The sequence below is a fragment of the Eutrigla gurnardus genome (assembly GCF_963514095.1).
Source record: "Eutrigla gurnardus genome assembly, chromosome: 3".
Classification (NCBI taxonomy): domain Eukaryota; kingdom Metazoa; phylum Chordata; class Actinopteri; order Perciformes; family Triglidae; genus Eutrigla; species Eutrigla gurnardus.
This window is the reverse complement of record NC_139917.1, coordinates 12,945,680-12,971,555: the sequence shown is the minus strand read 5'-3', so window position 1 is coordinate 12,971,555 and position 25,876 is coordinate 12,945,680. Positions and strand designations below refer to the sequence as shown.

The window sequence follows — 25,876 nt, the reverse complement described above, 5'->3', positions numbered from 1 at the left end:
AAGACATCCTTGTTTCCCTACAGACCCCTACTGAGGCTTCACACACATTTCTCTTGTTAGGAGCATTGGCCTTTAAAGACTGCACTAAGAAATTCTTCGCCATTAGATCGGTCGAGATTGAACAGTTGCAGCCGACATGTCGGAGGCCTCCCTCTCGAGTCCGTTCAGCTGCTCGACGAAGCCGCTGCCATCTGCTTCTTCAGCTCCAGACTCCTTCAGATCAGTTGGGCCACAAGAAGCGAGCAGCTCTGATGGTTTGGTTTTGAGCAGGGCCTCAAGGTTAATTAGCATATTTTCACCCAGTGTACAGACAACAGCCCCCCCCCCTCCTTCACGCACACCCACCCACCCATGTGTTTGATTCCTCGGCCGTGACAAAGAGCTTCAACCTTTATCCGTGTGTGTGTTGGTGAGATGGGGGGCCCTTAGATTAAGGGAAAGCTTCCTGCTCTTTATTTGGGGAGTCCCCCCGGGAGACGCTTTGGGAATGACTTTCGTTGAGTCACTAACGCCTACTCTCTCTCACACACACACACACACACACACTCAGACGCACTTCTATGCACCCATACACACCTTTCACCCCTGCCTTTTTTCAAACTGCCCATTGACGGGGTGCTGGTTGTTGTGTAACACCAACTACGCCTGCACAGACACTTTGACAATCGCACACACATCACACAGAGGCCCCCCAGTCTGTTCACTGTAGGGAGCCCTCCCCGGTCACTCCTCTGCACTAAACCTCGCGAAAATACCACTACTGCTAGTGTGACAGTCAGAAGCAACAACACAGCATCTTACTAGTAGATGGAAAACTGGGGTACGCTGATCTTTAAAGCACCATTTCACAAGTATCTATCTTCTGTGTGGTGACGTATTTCCAAGCGAAACAGAATCAACCTTCTTTAGGTTTGTGCCACTAAAAGTTGCAGATTGTTTGATGGATGGATACAAAAATATGAAGAAATATTATATATTTTTTTTGTAGTTTTTTTCGGCATGTTTATAACATTACATTAAATAGGTCAACCATATGATCAGGGATGTGGAAGGTTCATTTCAGCTCAACTTTAAGCTGACGACAGTCATTTGAGTCATTTGTTTTATATCACTGTGATTGGATATCTTTGGCATTTAAGACGTCACCTTGTGCTGTGTAAATTTGTGATGGACATTCATTATTTTGACATCTCTAGACAAGGCAACTAGAGCTGACCCCTCTTAGTCGATTAGTCAAATAATCAGTTTTAGTCTTTGTCCACTAAGATTTGTTGTAGTAATTTTTATTTATACTTGACTTATTTCCATACCTTTGAACACAAATATAACAAAACATACACACACTCACACACGCACACACACACGTGTATATATAACTTTCGGAAGCTGTGGAAAAACTGCCTTGGTCCAAGCTAGTCCACCATCTAAACGACATTTAGCATCTTCCCAAATCAATTAACCCAAAGCTTAAAGGATGAGTTGCTTGCATGCGTGTGGTGTTTTTTTTTTTTTTGTTAGGTGAAGGTCGTTGCAGAAAGAAGCCCCATCCAAACAGCAGCCATTTTAATTTGTTTGACGGGGGAAGAGAGGTGATAACCTCCCACTGCAGCCGCGCACCCGGGGAGGAGAGGGGAGGAGAGGGGAGGAGAGGGGGGTGGGAGGTAGAAAACAAGGAGAGAGGGAGGGAGAGAGAGCAAAGGAAGGTGGGCTGAGCTGAATAGCGATAAGGTGCTAGAGAGAGAGAGAGAGAGAGAGAGAGAGAGAGAGAGAGAGAGAGAGAGAGAGAGAGAGAGAGAGAGAGAGAGAGAGGAGGGGGGGGGGGGGGGGGGGGGGTGAGACTGTAATATATGTGTGTATGGCTCAAGGCTGAATGTTTGTCCAAAGGCTAAAGACTGTCAACCAGCTAATCGTGGGGGTCGATGAGTGTGTGTGTGCGTTAGGAGAGAAGTCTGTGTGGGTCATTACTATCAGTACGTAATTTATGCCGAGTACACGTGTCCGTGTGTTTCTGTGTGTACGATTTCTGGATGTCAGTTACAGTTCTGTGGGCCTGAGGAGAGTACAGTGGTCTCCCTCAGGGTGCTGTTAGTGCCACTCTCATACAGATGTGCTGGGCTGCCACTGTGTCAGTTTCAGTGTGTGTGCGTGCGTGCGTGCGTGTCTTTCTCTTACAGGAAACTAAACTCGCTCCTCAGGGTTTAGAGTTCTTAATAAGGTTGGATATTGTTTTGAATTCATCAGCTCTAGTTTTCATTGAATCCTGGTTCCAATTCTTGTCAAATTGTTCTCTTGAAAGCAAAAAAGCCACCTTTATTTTCCATTGATGCTGCCATGAACAAATAATTTTGTCACAAATCTTGAGACCCGATACTTAAATCTAATCTCCTGTCATTTTTAAATCTTCCCTTTTGATGTTATTGTATTTGATTTGGGTGTGGTTGATAGAAATCATTTAGCCTAATACTCCTTATCAAGAACGCCAAACACAAAAACTACAGAAAAATAACATAGTAAGGTTTGCCTAAAACCTTAAAATCACATACTAGTTACATTAAAACAGTGTGCATGAGTGTGTGTATACAATTGGAAATAAGAGAAATAACTTGCATTATTTTAACAATATTTTCTGTCGTCCCAGATGCTGAAGAAGAAGAAGAGGCTAGCTGGTTGGTTTCTTCTAAGGACAAGGAGGTAGGTGCACATTAGTTCACAGTATGTACTATATATTCACTTGTCTTCTGAGGACTATTTACAAAACAGTTTGTGCTTGTGGTCTTAAGGAAGCAGAGATATGTTCAGGCAAAACTCATTGTTTTTGTCTCAGTGCAAATGTTTCGTTGGTGACGACTGGTTCTATGTAAGTAATATGTAAGAAGTAATGTGTGGTTTGTAAAAACAATATTTAGCTGTCATTAGAGGGCATGGCACAATTTTATCTTGCAGCTTGAACAATGAGTCACAATGAGTGAGGACAGTGGTTTTCAAACTGGGGGGCTATGACGGGGGCGCGGCGAGTAGTGCCCTATGATTTCTGCAATGTGGAAAACACGGACGGAATCAGCAGATATTTTCTTCTTGGCGTAATTATAAATAAATCTCTTTAATTCTAAAACATAGAATTTGGGGAAAAAAATTAAACGGAATCTGGAAAATGAAGACTGATTACATAGAGAGGAAGGGGTGTGACATTTTTTTATCAACAAAGAAAGTTTGGGAACCAGTGAGTTAGGAAATAAAATTTATTTTTTGCATTTTTGCTGAGAAATGTCAGTTGAACCTTTTGGCTTTTATGGGCACAAAACAATAAATGAGTCAACTATGCATGATCTGTGTGTTTCAGGCTGGGATCTATAACAGAGACAAGGGTCCCAGGCTAACGGCGCCGCGGATGGCAAGCAGATACTACACTAACAAGAGCGTCCAGTGTAGGAACTGCAACAAGACCGGACATCTCTCAAAGAACTGCCCCGAGCCCAAAGTCGGTTCCACTCAGTGCACAGCAGCAAGTACTGCTTATACACACTGATGAGTACAAGTACGTAAAAATACTGACTGTGTGTGTGTGTGTGTGTGTGTGTGTGTGTGTGTGTGTGTGTGTGTGTGTGTGTGTGTGTGTGTGTGTGTGTGTGTGTGTGTGTGTGTGTGTGTGTGTGTGTGTGTAGAAGTTGTCGTCCTGCTTCCTCTGTGGCACCCCAGGCCACATGGCCAGTGAATGTCCCTATAAGCACTGCAACAACTGCGGCCTGCCCGGACACCTCTACAGTGCCTGCATCGACAGAGCGCCCTGGCACAAACGGTGCGACCGCTGCAGCATGGCGGGGCACTTTTTTGAAGTGAGTATAACATCCTACTTTATTAAAATGGAATTTGAAACTCTCTGCACAATGTAGGAATGACTTTTGTGGGAAGACTTTGTGATACTTGCTCTCAGGTCGGCTCTGATGTTGGGTGATAAAGCCCGTTCGCCCTCAACTTTCTTTTTATTGACACAAAGTTGACCCTATGGTTTATTTAAGGGGGTCTCACACTTTTTGGGGCAGGAGGACCTTTACATGGGATGAGCAGAAACACATTTCATCTAAAATCAGGTTCAAGATTAAATGGGTTCATTGTAAACACGTCGCTTTAGGGCCGTCCACATGGAAACGTTTTCTGTGTGAAAATGCAGAAGTCTTGTGTGTTTCGGCCAGTCGTCCACACAGATCCGGCGTTTTCAGTGCCTGAAAATGCAGTTTTTTGACACCAGGTCCCAGGGTGAAAAAGAAAAAACGCTGCCCCTCCGCTTCGTGTTTGTGTAGATGGTAGAAGCGCATACGGTGATGTCAACGCCCCGCCCCTCGACCCTCTAGCCTGACTTCTTCCCCCGTGACGTCTCGTAACAACAACAACAACGGTGGCCTACGTGCTTGTAAGTTGTGCTGCAGCAGATATTCTGCTCCTCTGTACGACGGCGTATGAGGGCCACTGTATGAAAACAACGGAGCCGAGAGAGGGCGGCGATATTCAGGGAAAAAAGTTGCAGATTTGATTTGATTTTTTACAATGCTAATAAACAACCGTAGCTAACTTCCCATGAATGTAGGCATTTATTTTGCTTATTAATACATCCCAAAGTGTGACAACGCCTCGTTAAGGTCCTTAGGGTGTAGGCCGTTGATGGTTATTGTTGGTTTTATTCATACGGGACAAATTGACATCTTATGGGTGTTTAATGATCGGGTGGTTGGGTGGATAGTAGCCGTAGCGTTCACTTGTTGCCATAGCAATGGCAAACATCCGGTCAAGCTCCGTCTCTTCTTCTCCGTTTTTGGTGTATTTTTGTAGCAGAAACAGCGCCACATATAGGCCTGGAATATGTACTGCCTCACGCGGAGTCCTTTACAGTGGAATCGTGTGGACGCAGATTTTCCTGAAGCGCCGCTAATGAAAAACGGAGAAAAAAATAACGTTTTGGTAGGTGTGGGCGGCCCCTTAGCCTGGCTGGCTTCATGGCTACATCCGCTATAATCAGCAAACACACGAGTCATGGCGCATTCTCTGTTCTCAATAAGACCAAACTCCATATAACTGTTGTAATGTTTTCTCAATTTAGCTGTTTTGGCTCTGATCCAAGTATTTCACCTTGCTGGCCAGCTAGCTAGGTGGCTAAAAATCCAAGCTTAGCAGCAACAGGAAAGGTCTGAAGTAACTGATTCATGACAGATTATGTGTCACAAGCATATCAGAGTTTCTATTGGTCCAAGTCTAAGGTGGGAGCAATGGACACATTATTCTTCTTTCATTGTTTTATTAGAAGGTCCCCATCCGTAGACATGTACTTTTAAATGATCCAGAACACTTTTATAATTTAAACATTATTTCACGGACCGCTGGCAGAGTGCCACCCCCAACTTTGAGAATCACGGGTCTATTTGAGAACAAGTGAATGCAACACATTCTAATGGGGCCACAAAACACACCTATGATATGTCATGAGTTGGGTAATGTAGTTACACGTTTAATGCACATGTGCAAAATACATATAGGAAACCCATGAAATACAACTCAATCATTACTAAAAGCAATTAGTCAATCATGATATGAAGACATAGTGTCCATAGTAAAAAGGAGGGAAGGAAGCATTACGTGAGAGTAAGACGGCTTTGAATGGATCAGCTTCGTGCTGCTGTTTCAGCGAGGACGGAGATTGTATGTGTGTCCGACTTTGGTGAGTAAGAACTGAATTAGTGCTGAATGTAAACATGATGCAGCATCAACCACTGTTATAACTGAATTATACTGTATGTACTTTTATGACGCCACCCCTCTTTTCTCCCCCGTTTCCTCTCCCCCACTTTCTCTCTCAGTAATAATGAGTGACCAGGGGTCAGCACACGCTGCTGTTCACATTAATTGATACACTTCAGCAATTACAGCTTAGTTATGTCTCTGCCATGCTGCATATTCCAGCTGTGGGCTTGCGCACGCGTGTGTGTGTGTTTGTGTGTGTGTGTGTTGATGTGTGTTGATGTGTGTTGATGTGTGTATGTTGGCATTGAAGGGTGAATCTAATGACCATCAATGACAATTATCCCACCGCAACGTTCATTACCTTGCCCATTTACACTAATGCCATAGAAAACCCTGTGTGCATGTAAGCGCTTGCCTGTGTCCCCCTCCTCACCCCCCCTCTCTCTCTCTCTCTCTCTCTCTCTCTTTTTCTCTCTCTCTCTCTCTCTCTCTCTCTCCCTCTCTCCCTCTCCCTCTCCTCTCTCTCTCTCTCTCTCTCTCTCTCTCTCTCTCTCCCTCTCTCTCCCCGCCAGTCAGTCATGTACTGTGCTCTGTGTAATGGATGAGTAACCAGGTGAACACCAGAGGGAGAGGGGAGACCAGGACACACACCCCCACCCCCCTCCCCCCGCTCTCTCTTGTCCGTTCTTCCTCCAGATCTTCATGTTCATCTTGTTCTTCCTCTCTCTTTTGCATATTGTTTTGAACAGCAAACAGAAGGGCAAAGTTGTGTTGTGTTATTGTAATTACCCTTTTCTTGGAACGCACAACTTTTATTTTTTTCCTCACACTCACAAATTATACTGTATGTGTTGCTGTGTGTGTGTGTTTGAGAGAGAAAGAGAGTCAGGTCTCTGTCCCCTGGGCCTTTCTGTGTCTCTCATTAAAGACAGACGGTTGACGGAGCGCGAGTGTGTCGCTCGCCTCGCCTGTCGCCCTCGACAACAACACACTACCCCGGCGGTCTGGAGGGAGAGAGCTGGTGTGGGTTTGGGGGGGGGGGGTTGAAGAAAAGAAAGCTAGATGAGAGGTGGAGTAGGATACAGCTATCGAAATTTATATTCGCCCAGCTCTGTATTCAAATCTAAACAGCTCAGATTAAGCCAGAAGAAGTGCCTAACGTTCTTTAGAGGCTTAAAGATCGGGGCCTGAACAAGCACTTTCGGCCAAATAGTCACTTTTTTATGTGACAAGAATTTGCATATCATGCAAATATTAATAAGGACTTTAACGTATGCACGGGAAAACTAAACGTAGCCTTCCTCACAGGACAGGCTTAAATCTCCCTCTCCTTCTTCCTCCTCCTCTCTCTTGTCTCTCTCACTCAGTAGGTGTGTAAGTAGATAAATCGTGTTGCCTGCGGCGACTGCGGCATTTTCAATTTCCCAGTGGGAAGTGGCGGTGGTTGGGGAAGGATGTCGGAACGCTTAAGGAACAGCGTGGCGAAGCTCCGGAGATAATGCTTTAGCCACACCGGGACAAAACAACTGACTGCCTCACTTACTGACTGTTTGAGTGACTGACTGACTTCAGAGAGACACATGGAAGGGAAACAGGCTGTGGCTGAAGGTTTAGGGTAGGCAGAGAAAGAGAGGTGGCCTGTTCTCTTTTAGCCCTCTCTCTGTCCTCTCTTTGTTAGTCAGCATCCGCCTCAATGTTTTTCTCTTTATTAAAGAAGAAATATCCTGTGTCTCTGAGAAAACATACACACTGCAGGTTGATTTTAGACATTTTTATTCCCCTTCTTTTTAACCTGCTTCATTCCTTTGATGTGTGTGTGTCTGTGTATTTGATGACCATATCATGTGTTTTCTTCTCCCTCCTCAGGCTTGTCCAGAGATCTGGAGACAGTACCACATCACGGTGAGTGTCTCACCATACAGCTCACACTTTCTGCTTATCAGTGTGTGTAGGGACAGGTGAATGCTAGATGGAAACACAGGGTCCTCCAAAATTAATATGCCAATAAAAGGCCCTTGTTTTAAAGTTATTTTGAGCCTTTTATGTCAGTATTTGGACACGTGTTGAACTCTATTGAGCAGGACCGCAAATAGTTTATTGGGTTGGGACAGATAATGTTACGGGTGGCAGATATAAAATATCTATTAAAACAAACTTGATGTTTGATTCCTTTAAGATATCTACATATGTCCTAGTGGAGGAGCAAGTGGTCTTTACTTTATAATACATACTCATAGTAACTTTTTAACATTAGGATGTGAAAGGTTTAAGGGTTCAGTAACGGGCAGATCTGGATGAAGGGCCTTCTGTAGGTGGATCAGGTACCTCTGATTGGACAGGAGGAGGTACCCAGAACACTGCATAGGTTGTAACACCAAAGTATATCTCCATGATAATGTATGTGTAAACAGGGCAAAGGAGGGCAAAAGAGAGATGACAAAAGGGTCACCTCAGCTTGTAATGTAAAAGCTCCATTATAGATTCATGGTAAATGATGCACATTCATGATAGCATAGTATGACATTAACCCTGATACAAACTTAAAGTTTACCACTGAGTTTACAAACAGTTTGTACACAACCTGTGTCAAATTTAGCAAATCCCCAGCGGACGTAGTAGTTCTGCTCAGAGTCCCAATTAAAAGCAGAGAAATGTAAAAGACGAAGGTGGTAGTGGAGGTTGGAGGGGGGGGTGACTAAGCCAGCAGCACACTCGCCCTGCCCCACTTACAGCCGGGGACGCTTCTTAAATCTTTTTCATGCAGAACCTGCCTCATCAGAACGGAAATATCTTACAGAATAACCAAAAGTATATCCAACAACATTTTTGTCTGAACTGAGAAATTACCTTTTTAATTATTCACTCAGTGAACAGTGTTGTAATTTTCAGATTATGGTCCACTTGTGTGCTAGCCCACACACACACACACACACACACACACACACGGTGGTGTATTCGTAGGTTTAGGCTGCATTCATCAAACCAATCTCTGATGACACCAGGATGTTGGCTGATGACCTTCACATCACTTTCTCCTCATGCTTTCTGAACCAATTAAGAACCACCATCATTTTTACTTTACGCATGTGGATTTTCCAAAAAAGCTTCCAGAAAGAAAGTATTTTCCATGAGCATTGTGAAGGCACCACACGATCACTCAGAATCAATAAGTCAGTTGTGATTGGTATTGACATTGCCCTGTAGCAGATGAGTGAACCATGGTGGAAAAAAACATCTCAAAAGATTAAGGAAGTGCCCTGAGTGATGGGAGCCTTTATTTTATTATTTGGTTTCATTTTTAATCTGTGTGTGTGTGTGTGTGTGTGTGTGTGCAGAAACAATGTGTCAAAGAGTAGAAACTGTGTGACAGTCACATGGGCCATATGTCAGCGGGGATGCATTTGCTTATTTGTGTGTGTGTGTGTGTGTGTTTATCCAAAATCTGAAAATATAACTAGTTTCCTTGGGTTTGTGTGTGTGTGTGTGTGTGTGTGTGTGTGCATTTGAGCGAGGGGGTGATATAGACCTCAGCCTAAGAGAAAAGAGCAGCTTGTTTGTCAATTAAAAGACGTGATAAAGCATGAAATGGGCTGCCAACGCCACTCGGGACGAGGGAGCGAGAGAGAGAGGGAAGAAGAGTGTGTGTTTGCATATATCTTGGCGTGTACTTTGTGTGTGTGTGTGTGTGTGTTGGGGGAGGTCTGTCACTCTCCTCTATGGAGATTAATTAGCAGGGGCTGTCTAATGAAAAGGCAGCATCGTTAGCGCTGGGGTAGCACGGCGGGAGAGACGGAGGGAGGAGGAGGGAACAGGACAGAGAAGTTCCAGGGGAGACGCTGGCAGAGAGGATGGAAGTTAAGTTTAATACTTGCTTGTGTGCTGCTGGGAGACGCTGTATATTTTATCGTAGAGTTCTGCTTTTAACCATAAAAGAAAGGAAAAGATTCTGATGAAAGTGCGCCGGGAAAATTCTTTGGTCGCCTCGCAAGATGATGAAACCTTTTCTCTTTTTGTGTGTGTGTGTGTGTGTGTGTGTGTGTGTGTTTGCATGTGACAGCGTGCTTTAACGGGTGGAGGATTGTGACCCAGGTCTAATTGAAGTATTTAAGCCATTTAAGCACTGGGAACAGAAGGTCGTTACAGATCCAAACCGGCATGGGGGTTAGGGGCTCGCATAGACACAAACACACATGCATACACAGGGCTCCTTCTGTTTAAGACAGCCTCATTTTATTCATGATGCTGCTTATGACCCTGAACTCCCCAATGTGAGAGTGTGTGTGTGTGTGTGTGTGTGTGTGTGTGTGTGTGTGTGTGTGTGTGTGTGTGTGTGTGTGTGTGTGTGTGTGTGTGTGTGTGTGTGTGTGTGTGTGTGTGTGTGTGTGTGTGTGTGTGTGTGTGTGTGTGTGTTTGCTTTGGGAGATGTGACTCTGTCACCTTCCGCTGGGCTCAGCCAGGTGTGAAAAGGCATTCTGTCAGACCTCCCTGCTACTGGGTCCATTTATCCTTCGTGTGTGTGTGTGCGTGTGCGTGCGCTGGGTCCGTTTATCTTATGTGAGTGTATGTGTTGTCTGCTTGCACCTGGCCCTCAACTAACAAACTCCTCCAAACCACACTGTATAGACCACAAAGCCCCGGGGTATTTACTGAGAAAGTAAGATACTGACACACATGGGCACACAAATACCCACACATACTCCAACAAATATATATAGTGGGAAGTAAATGGCGTAAAAAGCCATCCACAACATTTTCATCTGGTCTGTGTCATATGGTTTTGAAGACATTTCTTACATTTTAACAGTAATATTTACACCAACGAGATTTGCTTGGAGGAGCAGGTTTACCTCAGCACCTCTTCCTCTGTCTCTTTCTCTTTCGCTCACCCACTCAAACGTCTACGACTTCTTTCTTTTACATACAGTTCCTGCCTACGTACTTCCATCTTTGTGTTTCTTATATTTCTCTCTCAGTGCTACACAAAATCTAATTTACCCCCACATCACTGTTCGTGGGTGTGTTTTTAATACATTCTGGCTGGTGTTTTTTGGAGAGTGAAAATGTTTTGATGTACATATTTCTACCAACACGATGCTGATCTACCTAAAACCTGCATTCTCTCTACTGGGCATCAGGAGGCGACTCCTTTGGTTGAAAAAGAAGTCTGATTGCATGGAAGTCTATGAGAAAATGACCCTTCTTCTCTCTTGATTTATTATCTCAGTAAACATTGTAAGCATGAGTTTATGGACTCAATCTAGTTTCAAGTCTTCTTCAATCCAGCATGATGTTCATTTAGACAATGATGGTCCATTTAGAGTCAAATAGACCAGAAAGCAGGGGATGCTTTAGGGGTGGGACTAGGGTTGTCACAAGAACCGATACTTCGGTACCAATTCGATGCCGACACGAAAAAAATAATTCGATACTTGCTTTTTTCTGGTAACGTCAGAACCGAATATACAACTATTCACTCGGCGAGCCGTGTCGATTCTTGGCGGAACTGACGGGGGCAGTATACGTGTGTGAGCAGCACAGAGCAGTAAGCGGCGCTGAAGAAGAAAACTTGCCGTCTTCGAAAAAAATGGCTTCAGCAGGTGGGAGCGAAAGCACAACACGTCGGCTCGTCGACAAGACAGGTGCGAAGAGTCGCGTGTGGAAATATTTTGCGTTCGAGGCGGATGAATCCGGAGCAATTCTTGATTCAAACAAGCCGACATGCAAAAAGTGCCTCAGAAGTTTTCAGACCAAAGGAGGAAGTACGTCAAACCTGGCCAAACATCTCGGCTATAGACCACTGCTGTTCTTTTTTTAATGTAAAATAGTTGACTATTGTTATTTATGACCATATTTATAAGCACAGTATTGTTTGTTTTTATACTGGATGGCTATAGGTCTGTTGGCAGCTGGTACAGCAATTTAAATTCTGTGCAAAAAGATCTTAAAGCACAGTGGTGTTAAATACTTGACAGTTTGAAGCAGTTTTCAATAAATTAGTGAATTTAAAAGTACATGGGTCCTGTTGTTTTTTTTTTTAAATTGTGGTATCGAATTAGTATCGAGAATCGTGGAAATTCACAGGTATTGGTATCGACTACTGAAATTCTGGTATCGTGACAACCCTAGGTGGGACTACCTGGTGATTGACTGGTCGCTACCAATGCAATTAGTTACTAAGATACTTTAACACGTAGCTGTAAAGTTGACCTTGAATTATGAAGCTAACTTTGTCACAGCTTCACACCAGAAACCAGATGGATCCAGATCCAGTAAAGTTGCCCTTCTGATGCTGATCAGAAATCCCCCATTGCTCCTCTGCAGTCCAAATATGGTCTATTCAGTTCACTGACCAAAATTGCCAAACTCCAGGCTTCAAAACCGTAATCCACAAACCAATGGATGACATCAGGATGACTACATCCACTTCTTATCTCCTATGATTTCTGCCAGCCAACCTCATCAGCCAACTGTTAGCATTTTCCGTCATTTCCAAGAATACTTTTCAGCACGCCCAAACTCACACTTTCCATCTGAGATGGGTATGTGCATTGCATCCTCCTCCTCTGCTTTAGATTTCTACTGATTATCATTAAGCCAGGCCTCTTTGACTTCTTTAATTGTCGTGTTAGAGATGGCTCAAAATGTTTCTGCTCTTGCAGCATTGCACGTGAGAGTGACGTCATGTTGGCTACATTAAACCAATCAATAGCAGGACTACAAAAGAGAAACTGACACCAAAGTGTAGCATAGGGCTGCATTCAACTATTATTTTCATTATTGACTCATCTTTTTTTCAATTAGTGGTTTTGCCTGTAAAATATTAGAAACGATTGTAAAATACCCATTTCATGTTCCCAGTGTCCACGGTGACATCTTCAAATTGGCTGCCCAACAAACAGTCCAATCCCCAAAGGGATTCAATGAAATTCAACTGAGAAAAGCAGCAAGTGATTGACGTTTCTGCTTGACAGAAGACTTTTTAGACGAAGCATTGAAAGGCAAAGATAACTACTTTTATTATTACCAGCCAACAACACAGGAAAGAGAACGGTGACAGAGGACAGAGGGAGAAAGCAGAAATGGAGGACTAGAAAGGAGCAGTAGAATGAAGTGTGAATGGATGGATGGAGGACGCTGAGTAGAGGAAGGCTGAGTGACCTGCTGTCCCCACACAGGCTGCATAAATGTGTGCATTAAATCGTACAACACACACAAGTCACAGTGACTTTTTCCTCCTGTTGTGTTGTCAGGACCCCGCTGTAGTGGCTTAATACCAGAGCGCCACCCTGTGGCTGCAGCAGGAAGTGTGGGTGCTCTGTTTGATTAGCATGGATGTTTTTAAAGTGAGAGTTTAACTCCTTTTGGTCCTTAAAACATTGAACATCTAATCCAATGTTTTAGACATGCCAGCAGTACGTAGGAGAGCGAGGAGGAGCCATGTGACGGACTTAGGAGTAAGGTGCTCCTCTTGTGTGGACCGGAGACAGAGAGGGGAGGACAGCTGGGGAGGGGTGTTGTTGTAAGAGATTCAGAAGGATGGGAGGGAGGGAGGGAGGGAGAGAGAGAGAGAGAGGGACAGAGAGAGAGAGAGGGACAGAGAGAGAGAGAGAGAGAGAGAGAGAGAGAGAGAGAGGGGGGGGCGGTGGGTGGGGAGGGGGACAAGGAGGGGATGAGTGTATTAAAAAGGGTGAACGAGTGAATCGGACACACAGCAGCTGATTGGTACAGGTATATCAGTGTGTGAGCATTGATTGGCCTCTCTTTAGATAGTAGTGGTGACACCTGTACGTGTGTGTTTATTGATCGGCCCAGAGTGTGTGTGTGTGTGTGTGTGTGTGTGTGTGTGTGTGTGTGTGTGTGTGTGTGTGTGTGTGTGTGTGTGTGTGTGTGTGTGTGTGTGTGTGTGTGTGTGTGTGTGTGTGTGTGTGTGTGTGTGTGTGTGTGTGTGTGTGTGTGTGTGTGTGTGTGTGTGTGTGTGTGTGTGTGTGTGCGCGCGCCGAGCGGATTCTCCTCTCCATGGTATTAGTGTGTGTATCGATCTTTTCCTCAGGGACAGGTGTGTGTGTGTGTGTGTGTCTATGAAAAATAGCCCGTGACCTTTTTGTTCACCACAGAATTAAGCCGTTTTAAACTCCTACTTTCGGTCGCCCTCTTTCTCAGCTCACTGCGCTTTTCCCTCCCTTTTCATTTAGTATGTTTTATACCTTTTTGTCTCGCCGTCTTTCTCCAGTAGGTTTTTTTGCCTGTATGCTCAATTCGCACATGCCTTTGTTAGCCCAAGGTTAGGACATTTAGTTCCTCAAAATCCTCCTCTTTTCCTGTAAGAAAATACATTACCATTTTTCTTTAGAAACATAAAATAAGAATGACTTAAAAATGTTTCAACAAAGTAGGCCTCTTGATTTTGTCCATGTTCGTTAAAGCTCATGCATTCTGTGCTTAAAAGTATTAGAATATTTATTCTAAAATTGGGTTAGGGTTAGGGGTTATGACCTTTGCAAATAGTCATTGAGTATCACAACAAAATAATTTGCAATGTCGAGCAACGTTCACGTTCTTTTGTAAAATGTACCGTCCTCAGATAAAGACACTTTCAGACCTTTTTGCCTGATATATTTAGTCTAACTGAGATGTAATTTAATTTTAAAGGGATCGACATTCATTAGAACGGTTTATATTTGGGATATTTTTGAGAAATTGTTTTTTTCTGAAATTTCAATTATTTGGATTATTTCCTTAAATACATCCTGGATGTTCGGAGTAATATTGTGATATGAAGTATTTGCATATGTATTTGTTAAAAACAACAAAAAATACAACCCTGTATCAGAGCATGCTCTCTCCCATGCTGTTGACATTTTTACGATTTTAATTCACTCAGAGAAACTTTTTAATGTTTCTTTTAAAATGTTGGGTTTTCTGTGTGAAAGTATCATATTGTGGATGAATTAGGTTTAGCTGCTGGATGTTCTTTTGCTTAACTGGCATGGGAATAGAGAGGAGTTTGTTTTATTGGTACTAGATAAATATTCCCTGCATTATAGGATAGTTTGATATCAGGAACAGTAAATTATTTGTGACATTAAGTTTAATTGTTAAATGTTTGATTCTTTGTACGGAAGATCTCTGTGAATGTGTCTGTGGAGCGCATTGTGTTCCAGTTTCATTCAATGACCGGCTGCAAAATAATAGCTCTGAGTCCAGTTCTGGTGTCATATTGAAGCTGAAAATGTCCGTCCTCTGCAGGACGAAGTGTTAAACTCACTGGATACTTAAAAAAGAAATGTGAATTCCAATAGAAACAATTAGAGTTTGTCCAGCTGTTTTATTGTGTTAAATACAAGTTAATGTTAATGACAGAGGGCATCTTTTCTTGCCTGAACTAGTCTGACAAGCAGTCGGAATCGACCACAGGTGAGGGTGTTGTAGGTCCCTTTCAGAACGCTGTGTCAGGGTGCCCCTCAGTGGTCAAACATGGAACTGCACGCTGATCACACCATGATCAGAGTTTGCTATGCACATACATGGTAACTGTACATCTGCAGGAGGCTTTATGGTTTGTAAGCTGCAGTCTCACGTGGATGTTAAAGAAGCTTCATCCCTTTAGAATAACAGCAGTGGTGTCATTTAGAAAGTGGCTGAATAATATGGCAGTAGTTGTGGATTTAAAGTGATGTGCTGTTTGTATGCATCAATCATCAGGAGGCACACACATTGATACAGTCCTTCCATTTAGAGGGGATTATTTGCAGAAAAAGATTTGGAAAAAAAACATCACAGTGCTGTCTTGTTTCTCGTATATTTTCCTACTACATAGACATAAAATAAAAGTAAAAAGTAATGTAAAAAGCAAAATTGGAAATGAAACAGCAGCATGTGTGTGTTTTGTTGTCTACTAGTAGTGATGTCATCATACAATCATACTAATACTATCAACAACAAAACAGAATACTGCAGCTGAATGAGGAACCAAAAAAGAACAACCACATAATGTATAAACAGAAATAAACGAATTGACTAAATTGACACAATCCATGGAGCCGTGATCAAAATCAAGATTGGAATGAAACTCGTCCGTCCGGTGACATCTGTGTTGAGAGCCAATCAAGCTTATTCACATCTCCTTCCCTTTTCTTTCTGACAAAACCTCCAAAAATGACCCATAATTCAAAGAGTAATGATTAACACCACTCGTAACTCTTCTGTTCTTTCTGCTGAACTTGAAATCAGGTTTAAGGTTGAGCCTTTTATTCCACTTCTTGTTCTGTCCTTCCTTCTGTCTGCCTGACCTCTTTTTTTCCCTCTCTTACAAGAATGGGCTCAATTCAAACAGCGCTCTGTAAAAATAATTTAAATCCACATCTATTCAGCGGGCTGTTTTTGCTGTCTCATCATTGTACAGCGCCGACTCTGCGGTCTCCTCACCTCGGCCATGTCAAAAGGCTCTCGTCTCTTTATTCTCCCTCAGACTGAGACACTGAGGCGAAGGAGGCAGGCCGGTACACTCGTAACAAGACATGGCTTTTGTATGTTTTCAAGCTCGCTCTATTAACGACGAGCAGCCATCAAGAAAGAGAGTCTTGCAGGTGAAGGAGAGGTGGAGTGCAGAGCGTGGCACGTAATGACACTTAATTTGTACTCGCACATTAAACTCAAAATAGTGAGTTCAGGTCTTTAATGTCTCTTGTTGTGGCATGAAATAAAAACAAACTCAACAGAGACAAAAAAAATGAACTAGTGCTGAGAATTAGTTTTAATCAGCAACTATTTTGATTATCAATTGATAATTTTTCAAGCAAAAATGCCAAACATTTGCTGGAACCAGTTTCTTTCTTTCTTTCTTTCTTTCTTTCTTTCTTTCTTTCTTTCTTTCTTTCTTCTGAATATGTTGTTTTTGAACAGTTGATCGGACAAAACAAGCAATTTGACAATTACACTGATTAATCTGCAGATTATTTCCTTGACTGATTATTTAATCAAAGATGAAAGTAATCATTCGTTCCGTCGCTATACCAAATAATTGCGTATTAAAAAAAAAAAAAACTGCAACCATAATAAAAACTATATATAAGAGCGCTTTAAGAAAAAGCTAAGAGGAAACAAAAAGAAAAGAAAACTGAAATGTTCATTTAGGGGTTTTGGTACAGGTGTCTGTCGACACGAACTATATGCAAAACCATAGGAATGTACTTACAAATGCGCATGCACACACACACACACACACACACACACACTCACACTCACAGGTGCAGTGTTATCAGAGGTCTTGCAGGCTTTGCTGCTCTTTGTGTCTTTCCGCTTAGCTGGATGGTGTCGATTTTTGTGTGTGTGTGTGTGTGTGTGGGGGGGAGATGTGATTTGTTGGCTGAGATGTAAAATCAGGCTTAACATCCTGACCAGAGCATGAAAGTCCATCTGTGTACAGTATGGCTAAATCCCCGTCTCTCATGTCCGTATGCATTGTCTCTGTCTAATTGCTGGATGACACATTTCCATGAACCCCACCGGCGACAACAGAAAGGAGTCTGAACTCTGCAGCGAGCCCGAAGAATAGCACTTGAATAACTTAGACCTAGATTTGAATAGATTAGCTTGTATCCTCTGTTCCGCCTTCCACGGTGTGACCAGATTACCTCCAGTCGCTGCCCTAAAAGGGGGATTTTCCTGGAGAGGTGGCAACCCACTGCTGTTCACCCCTGCATCACATTATCATTGCATTCCAGGAGCATTTTCTCTCTCTAAAGAGAAAATCAGGACTCCTGCTGATTGTCTCCAGACTGATTGACTGACTGACGGGAGGAGATAGGAAGCGCCTCTGGGAATTACGCCGTGTGTGAGTGTGAGTGCTTGCAGGGCGCGGGGTTAGGGCTTCGGTCTGAGTCTTTGTGAACTGGCAGACACAAAGGGGGCAGGAATCACATCTGGTTATTTGGAGGACCCTCCCTCCTCCACTAAGTGCACACATGCACACTTCCAACTTAAAGAACGATTGATTTCTCTCTCGTTCCCGTTCAAGCAACGTGTTTGTGACCGCCAACGCTGTAATGAAACTCTTTACAAATTCTTTCTTTTTGGACATTGCACAATTCAAATCCCATGGATTCTCCTTGAGAAGATGTTCACCTTACAGCCTTTTCTAATCAACCCCCCTCCCTTCCCGTTAACCTCATGTGTACACACTGGCATGTTGCACACCCACACACCACCAGGGTTTGTTTGTTTTGGTATGAGCCCAGTAGTCTTGTGTTTTGTTCCTCGGCTGTTTTTTATGATAAAGCATGCAGAGTTGGTCCCCTGTGGTTCCAGTAACATATGCAAACCTCTCCCCATTGCTGCAATAACATATGCAAAACAGCGCCGCTGGCCCCGGCCCCCACCGGCTCCCACCACCCGTTACTGTTCAGGTCCCACTCCCTCTCCTCTAACACACACACACACACACACACACACACACACACACACACACACACACACACACACACACACAAGCCTGTTTGCTTCTCGGATTGTGTTTGATAACTGTGTGTGTGTGTGTGTGTGTGTGTGTGTGTGTGTGTGTGTGTGTGTGTGTGTGTGTGTGTGTGTGTGTGTGTGTGTGTGTGTGTGTGTGTGTTCCTTCAGATTGTAGTCTGTAACAGTCTGAGCTTTGTGTTGGCCAAAGGATTATCACAGCTTTGCCACCAGCAGCTAAGGCAAGGAGCAGAGGAGAGCGGGGCTTAGAGAAACACAGTGTATGTGTCGGGACAACTGTGGGAAAACACGTGTGTGTGTGTGTCTGTGTGTGTGTGTTTGACAGAGAGAGAGTGAGAGAGAGAGCGCTCATGTGACTGTGTGTGCATGCATGAGAGGCCACGGATGGCTGGTTGTCTGTGTCCACCCAGCGAAGCCCTTAGGACCTTCTCAAATACCCTCCTACACACACACACACACACACACACACACACACACATCCTAAACCGTCAGTCCTCTTCCAGCTTCAGCCCCATTCTTTTTGTCTGACTGGCAAAGTGTCTCTGAACGGCTCCTGCTCCTCTTCATGTCACATCAGCAGGAAGTGGATCAGACTCGGATCCCTCCTGCTGTCTCTGCACTCAGAGGGCCCTTAGTTAAACACAGACCGATGCTTTAACGCAGCCTCCCGTGCTGGGATTTGTCTGTGGAGCAGCTTTATGAATGGAGAGGTTAGCAACTTTTGGGACAGCAGGAAAGCATGTCAGTGGTCATAAACTAGTTAGAAAAAGTATGTAATATATAGTAAAGGTTTGTAGAAGAGGTTTACAGAGGCAAACATGCAAATGGATAAAAGTCCAATTGGTAAGCTTTATATGTAATCTATGCATGTATATATTACCGTAATGTTTCAGTGCACTTCAATCAAAATGCTTCTCTTTTTCTTCTCCAAACAAAATTGGGTTGTGATAAGTTATTAAGTATGGAAAATAAGAATTTTCCAAAAGGGTTGGTGTGTTTTCTGCCTGCAAAAAAAAGCAATAAATATCTGAATGTTCCAGTCCAGCCAAACTGCTTCTGTCCCTTTTAATGTTTACCAAACATGTGCAACGCTTTGAATTCCTTCCAGGAATAATGTAACGGGGCATGTTTGAACAATCATCACATCTGGGGCCTCTATTTCCCCAACACTTTGCCCCCACCTTTACGTGCGGGCGTTTCAAACGGCTATAAACACTTATGCTTTGAGAGGTGGTCGGACCTAGTTTCATGCATAATAGAAGGAACATTAGAGATGATGACAACAAACGTAACAAGAGGAGCATTACTGATCTGCAAACCGCAGGGTGCTCTCCAGCAAGAGAACATGTGATAGTAGAAGTGATCCCATCAGATCTCAGATCTACAATGTTGAACATTTGATGCCTTGCAACTTTGAGTGAAAAGACTTCAATGACAGAATCATCTGGAAGCTCAGCCAGCCAGCAGCTCATCCACATGATGACGTTACATGTCCAAGCTTCTTAATGGTGTCAACGACTTGCTGTAAAAATACAGTAAAGTGATGCGTTCACTTCACAAATATAATGAGAAACTGATTGCGTTGGATATTTAAGGAGATGCAGTTGCGATGTTTTAGTGCCATGAGAGTCAAAGCTAAACCTCAAGGATAAAGATTATTTAAAAACCATCTAATAACATACTTGTGTTGACTTTCTCTGCACAGACTCTGGGACTCGTCTCAGAGAAAGAAAGCGAAAGACACCAAACTGATAGGATCCCACAGGCCCCTCGCCCTGTTTGCAATTTAGATGTCTCCGATAGGAAGCGGCGGATGAAAACAGAAAGCGGGAACGAGAGAGGGATGAAGGTTCATCCAGTTAATTAATATCGTAGGAGGCAAACAGCTCCTCCTCACACGCGTACAGATGCACGTTCACGCCAGGTTTTCAGACAACCATCACAGGTTGATGGGATTTCATTCCTTTTCTTTCTTTTTTTCACCTCGTGTGCTTTTATCCCGTCTATGTGCTGGATCAGAGTAGGTGGAGATAACACAAGCCCAAGGTCAGGGAGGGAGAGACAGAGGGAGACCTACAGCCAATTTACATGAAAGATGAATGGGGGGGGGGGTCTAGAGAGGGGGACTGTGATCTCCTTAGGGTGCACGTGTGTGTTTGTTAGTGTGTGTGTGTGTGTGTGTGTGTGTGTGTGTGTGTGTGTGTGTGTGTGTGTGTGTGTGTGTGTGTGTGTGTGTGTGTGTGTGTGTGTGTGTGTGTGTGTGTGTGTGTGTGTGCACGCACGCACGCTTGCAAGAGGTCTGTGATCTCCTGGCCTTTGTGATGGAGATGGGCCCGGCCGGCCTGACCCGATAATGACGCGATGCTCTAATAGCATTCATCCTTTCTGCTGCAAAACTACTCAAGCGGAAAAGAGAGAGAGAGAGCGAGGGAGGGAGGGGGGACGAGTGTGAGGGGTGGAAGGGTGTGAACAGAGAAGAGAGGGAAGAAGGGAGAGGAGAAGAAAAGGAGGGGAGGGGAGCTAAGCTATGTTTAAGAAATGACGTGGGGCACAAATCATTTGTAATCTCAGAATCAGGGTTGAGAGAGGAAGGAGGGTCCCTTAGGTGTGTGTGTGTGTGTGTGTGTGTGTGTGTGTGTGTGTGTGTGTGTGTGTGTGTGTGTGTGTGTGTGTGTGTGTGTGTGTGTGTGTGTGTGTGTGTGTGTGTGTGTGTGTGTGTGTGTGTGTGTGTGTGTGTGTAACATTAGCAGTAAATGCACTGTGCCTGTGTCTCCTCTCTCTTTATCAGTGTATATTTGCTGTGGGTGCTGGAGCATGGAAGGCTTTCAGAACACTGGCCCAGAGGGGACGGGAACCTGCGTCCAACACACACACACACACACACGGTTACTTATCATACAGGGTCATTACAGGCCTCTAACTGTAGCCCCAGTAATCACCGGTTTATATCAGCACCCATATTCTCCGTACAATACGCTGCAGCTCGTATCGACAGAGAGCATGGGAATGAGAAGAGAGAGAATGTGAGACAAACGGGAGGTTAAACCGCCACATTTTTTAAAGGGAAAAAAACCCATTTGATTTTCTTGTAACAAGCTCTCTGTCTGTATTCAGACGGAGGAGGGTACTCCTGTAAGGCAGCAGAGAGAAGACTGGCCTCGAACCAACGGCTACTGCTACAACTGCTCCAGGAGAGGACACTTTGGTCACGTGAGTACCTCACTCTGTCTTATTGTTATTTAAGTGCCCTTCATTCAAACGCCCTCTGGTCTCAGAATAAAACTGGAAATAAAAATGCTATCATGCCTTTGTGTGTTTTCTTCAGGCGTGTAAATATCCAAGGATGTTCAACGGGACGTATGCCAGCACCCCGTTCATCAACCACTACGACACCAGGAAGGACATCAAATCCAGAGATCACTGGGCAACGTCAAAGGTTAAAGGTAAGTAACACGTAAGACACAAGTATGTGTCCACTTCTCTCTGATCTGTGGCCACTGTAATGGGAATTTTGGATGTTTGTAATTTATAATCAGAATATTTGTCAGGCTGACTCGATCCGCATCTCCTCATCTGACTGTTATGCTATGACGAAAATGAATGTCTGTTTGTAGATGATATGAACATGAGTGCCACATTGACATAAGATAATTTCAGGACTATGACGCCTGTGTTCTGTAAATCTTGACCTTGCCTGTACATCTTGTCTTTGTAAGATAGGACATGATCCGTCCTTTGGTTCCTCCTCCTTAAAAGGGAGACTGTTGTTGGACTCAGGGTCGTTCCTGCTGATTCTGAACCTTTGTATCAGAAGGCAGGGGTGAACAGTCCCTCCTCTGCAGATTAGAATACTTAGTGGAATAAACCTCGGAGAAAAAGCTGATCCTGGTTGTTGATCTTTATTGGGCAGATTTATTTTTCCACAACACCTTCTAGCTGTATGAAAAGCTGTTTGTGAAGTACAGTCGTGGAAGAAGTATTCACATCATTTACTTGAGTAAATATCCCAATACATTCATGCAAACATACTCTCATTGCAAGTAAAACCACTGCATTTAAAGTCCTATTTAAGTCAAAGCACAGCATCATCAGCAAAAACCCTATTCGAAATGTGTTTTCCTTACATTAATGTTCCCTTAAATATGAAACCTAAACTTCTGCTGACTGTATTTGTGTCACATTCCTCTGTCTGTCTGCTTCTGAGATTAATGTTATAGATTTGGTACGGCACAAATTCAAAAGCAAATGTCTTCGACGTAAATGGTAAAACGTATTGAAGGGGAAATAGTCTTTGACAAAACACAGCAAAGACACGTGAACCCTCCACTGCAGAGTACGGTTGGGTGGGTGTTCCTATTTGCATATCGTCCAAAAGAGATTTCTAATCTCAATGAGTCTTTTTCCTGGTTAAATAAAGGTTAAATAAAAAAAATAAAAAAATACTTTATAGCAAACACTCCTGAAATATAACATTACCAGCTTTGCGTTAACTATCGATATGGCTTTTGCCATACATGACTTCATGACTGAAAACTGACGAGGTAATTAAAGTCTTTGTGTTTCTGTTTTCCCCAGAACTGAAGAGACGTGGCTTATTTCCTGCCAGTTCTCAGACCTTTCTCACTCCGGGACCGCCAAAGAAGAAACAAAAGATCAGCCATCACAAAAGCAACCATCATCCCAACCACACACCTCACCAGAGCCATAGCAACCACAAACGCAGCCACATCTTTTTTCATGACGAAGACGTCGTCTTCAGGCCCGCAGCACCCAAAACAAATAGGTACAACAAGCACCGGCAACAGGAAGGCAGTGGCAATGTGAAACCCTGGAAGCCCAAGAGACCAGTTCCCAGCTCCAAAGACCCTCTTCCCCCAACCAAAGTCATCGTGGATGAAGCAGCCGACTTCCCCAGAGGAGGCAAAGGAGAGGATGTAGAGAGGAAGAGGAAGAGGATGGGGAAGAGGAAGGGAGTTCCTTTAGCGCTACCAGAAGGACACAGAGAGAGCAGACCAGACCGTCTCTGCTGGACTGTAACTGGAGAGATGAAGGGCTCAACGTCGAAGCAGCAGAAGAACAGGAGAAACCGAGCCTGGAAGACGGCCAACAAAAAGCTCGCTGCACAAATGTACCCAACGGATGAGAACCTGTTTATCATCAAACAGAAGAAACGCAAAAGATAGCATCGGTTGGTGTGAGGTGTAGGCGTCCTGGTTGTTGACTCAAACAGCTGACTGCTGCTTTATGGGGTCGCAGGCCTTTTTGACTGAAGACGCTTTGACATGTCACAGTAGGAAGAGCAAAGATGTAAGTCGTTAAGCGAGTGAAGGCTGACTTTTTTCTGCTTCTTCTCACTGGGACTGTGGTGAAGAACTTTGTGTAAAGAGACGTTCAGGTTTTTCAAGTCTGTTTTTAAGTGATAGTTAGGTGAACATTGTTAAAGGAAGGGTTCAAATTTGTCCAATCTGGTTCCAGGCACTAATCAAGTGAACGCTGGAACTGGTTTTTCTCGCTCCTGTTCACACTGATCCCACGTTGAGATCTCTTCTTAAAACACTCTAAGTGGAAGTGATGGGAGGCAGACTTCATAGTCTGCAAATATGTATTCAACAGTTTATCCGAAAGTTATGCTGGGCTTCAGCAGTACTGGATGTTTTTCAAAATGACAGTCTTTTTAGTACAAATCCCTCTCTAGGATATCTCCACATGAGCTATGCAGGGATTCAAAGAAGAGGGGATTTTGTCCTAAGAAGAACTTTAAGATATCCACTTGATTTGCACAAACCGACATCGGCAGTGCTTTAGAAAGAGATATTTAAATGTCCAGGAGGGACCATTATAAAAAAGCTAAATCTGTTTTAATTTTCATATGGTCAGCTACCTGTCAATAATCCTGACAAACTAGGAATATTGTGTTTATAATTGTCAGTTATCCATGTGATTTTCCTACTGTGACGAGTCAAAATGTCAGCCGATTAAAAAAGTGTTTATTATTTGATGCAGGAGTCTGGGCACCTTTTCCCCCACAGATTCGCCTTGTGGTCAGTGTGAGAATTAAAGGCCATACTCAAACCGAGGCATCATTTTCACATCTAAGTCACTCTTAATATATTTGGAGATTTTTAATGAAGAGCCTATAGTTAATACGATCACTTTAGTGGTTTTTCAAGGCAACGTGTTTTCTCCACAGGTCTGAGCATTCTCTCTTAAATATTACAGGATGACTTGCATTACTAATGGGAATACAGAAATAATAAACTCATCGATTTTATTTTGGCACATTGCAAAATTCAATAAAAAAACAGGCTCTGCCCTTTGAAGTACAATTAGATTCATGTCTCATGCCTCTGACAATAATTGTTGCTGCTGTTTGCAGATGGAACCAAAGGAGGTTTTTTAATCTTGGAAATGGTCCTTTTTTCATTTAGAACTGAAAAAATTAACTTTTATCTACACTTATAATTATCTAAATGAAATGTAAAACTACTGTAAATACCTCTATAACACACGCTTGAAGATAATCTGTGGATTATTATCAAACACCAGTTTGTTGGTTTCTAGATAGAATGCATCACTGACAGTATTAAAACCCCTTTGACCATCCACTATTTAAATTCAGTTCTGGTTACAATGTGATGAGGTAACAACAAGAATCTGAAACTCTTACTTGCTACATGAATACTGAAGGCTCTTAGACTAATACAACTTGAACGTTGATTCAGGAAGAGAAATCAGATTTGTGCTTAATTTCAGACCTGTTCACGCTGATTTATTCAGTAACTCTTCCGTAGTCATTCACATTGCTTTTCTGGTGCAATTTATGTGGATGATAGATTAAAATCATTTGGTTCCACTCCCTAAATGTCTCTTTTTCTCCCTCCAACTAGAACTAGAAGAATAAGGTGTACTTTCAAGAACAAGTGGAAGTTCTGTGCTGACAGCAGCACCTTAATTAAGAACTTTATTAGAAGCAACCTTCAAAGTAAAGTCAGGAAACTGTCCAAAGTCAGTGTGGCTCCTACTGTTCAGGAGCAGCGGTTACGGCACGGTGACGATCAAGAGGATTCATTTCTCACATTGTAAAGGCCAAATAAGAAAATCAGCAAATAAGTCCTTATTTAATGAAAAAAAAAATCCATAACAGTTTTGTTGAGAAACACAATGAATCTGCTTATAATGACCATAAGCAAGTAGAAGTATTTTACTGTACAGTGAATTCCAGCTCAAATAATGGAAACATTGAAAATATCCTTCAAATGCAATACATGTTTTCCTGTTGACATTTTCAATGTATCTTGTTCAGATGACCCGGACTAAGGTCATGTCAAATTCGATGCGTTCATATACATTGCAACTCGTGGTAAATATCCTCATAACCTCATCCATCTCACTCCAAACTAAATTGAAAAGTTGGCTGCCCTGTAGTATTAAGTGGCATAGAATGGACATTTCACAGAAATACCATGAATTATGAACTATGAAAATGAAATACCGGTACTGTGTAAATACAGTACTTTAATGGGGGAACACGGGGTGACCCTGCTATAATACATTACCATGATAAAATAAAATTAAACATTATATATAACACTGCACCTGCAATTTGCTCAGCAGAGTGAATTTCTATAGTAAAAAAATATCAGTCAGCGTCGTTATGTGTGGAGTTAGATTTGTG

The 25,876-nt window shown here is 43.1% G+C and overlaps 1 protein-coding gene across 1 annotated transcript in view; it reads left to right on the top strand.

The window, feature by feature from the left end:
• zcchc7 (zinc finger, CCHC domain containing 7) overlaps positions 1–24,532 on the top strand; it is a 51,627-nt gene extending 27,095 nt beyond the window's left edge. The window contains exons 4-10 of the mRNA XM_084003629.1: positions 2,639–2,691; positions 3,341–3,478; positions 3,663–3,833; positions 7,597–7,632; positions 21,316–21,411; positions 21,527–21,644; positions 22,777–24,532. Of these exons, the coding sequence (XP_083859755.1) occupies positions 2,639–2,691; positions 3,341–3,478; positions 3,663–3,833; positions 7,597–7,632; positions 21,316–21,411; positions 21,527–21,644; positions 22,777–23,384 (1,220 nt within the window). The 3' untranslated portion in view covers positions 23,385–24,532. The remainder of the gene's footprint in view (positions 1–2,638; positions 2,692–3,340; positions 3,479–3,662; positions 3,834–7,596; positions 7,633–21,315; positions 21,412–21,526; positions 21,645–22,776) is intronic.
• The last annotated feature ends 1,344 nt before the right edge of the window (positions 24,533–25,876 follow it).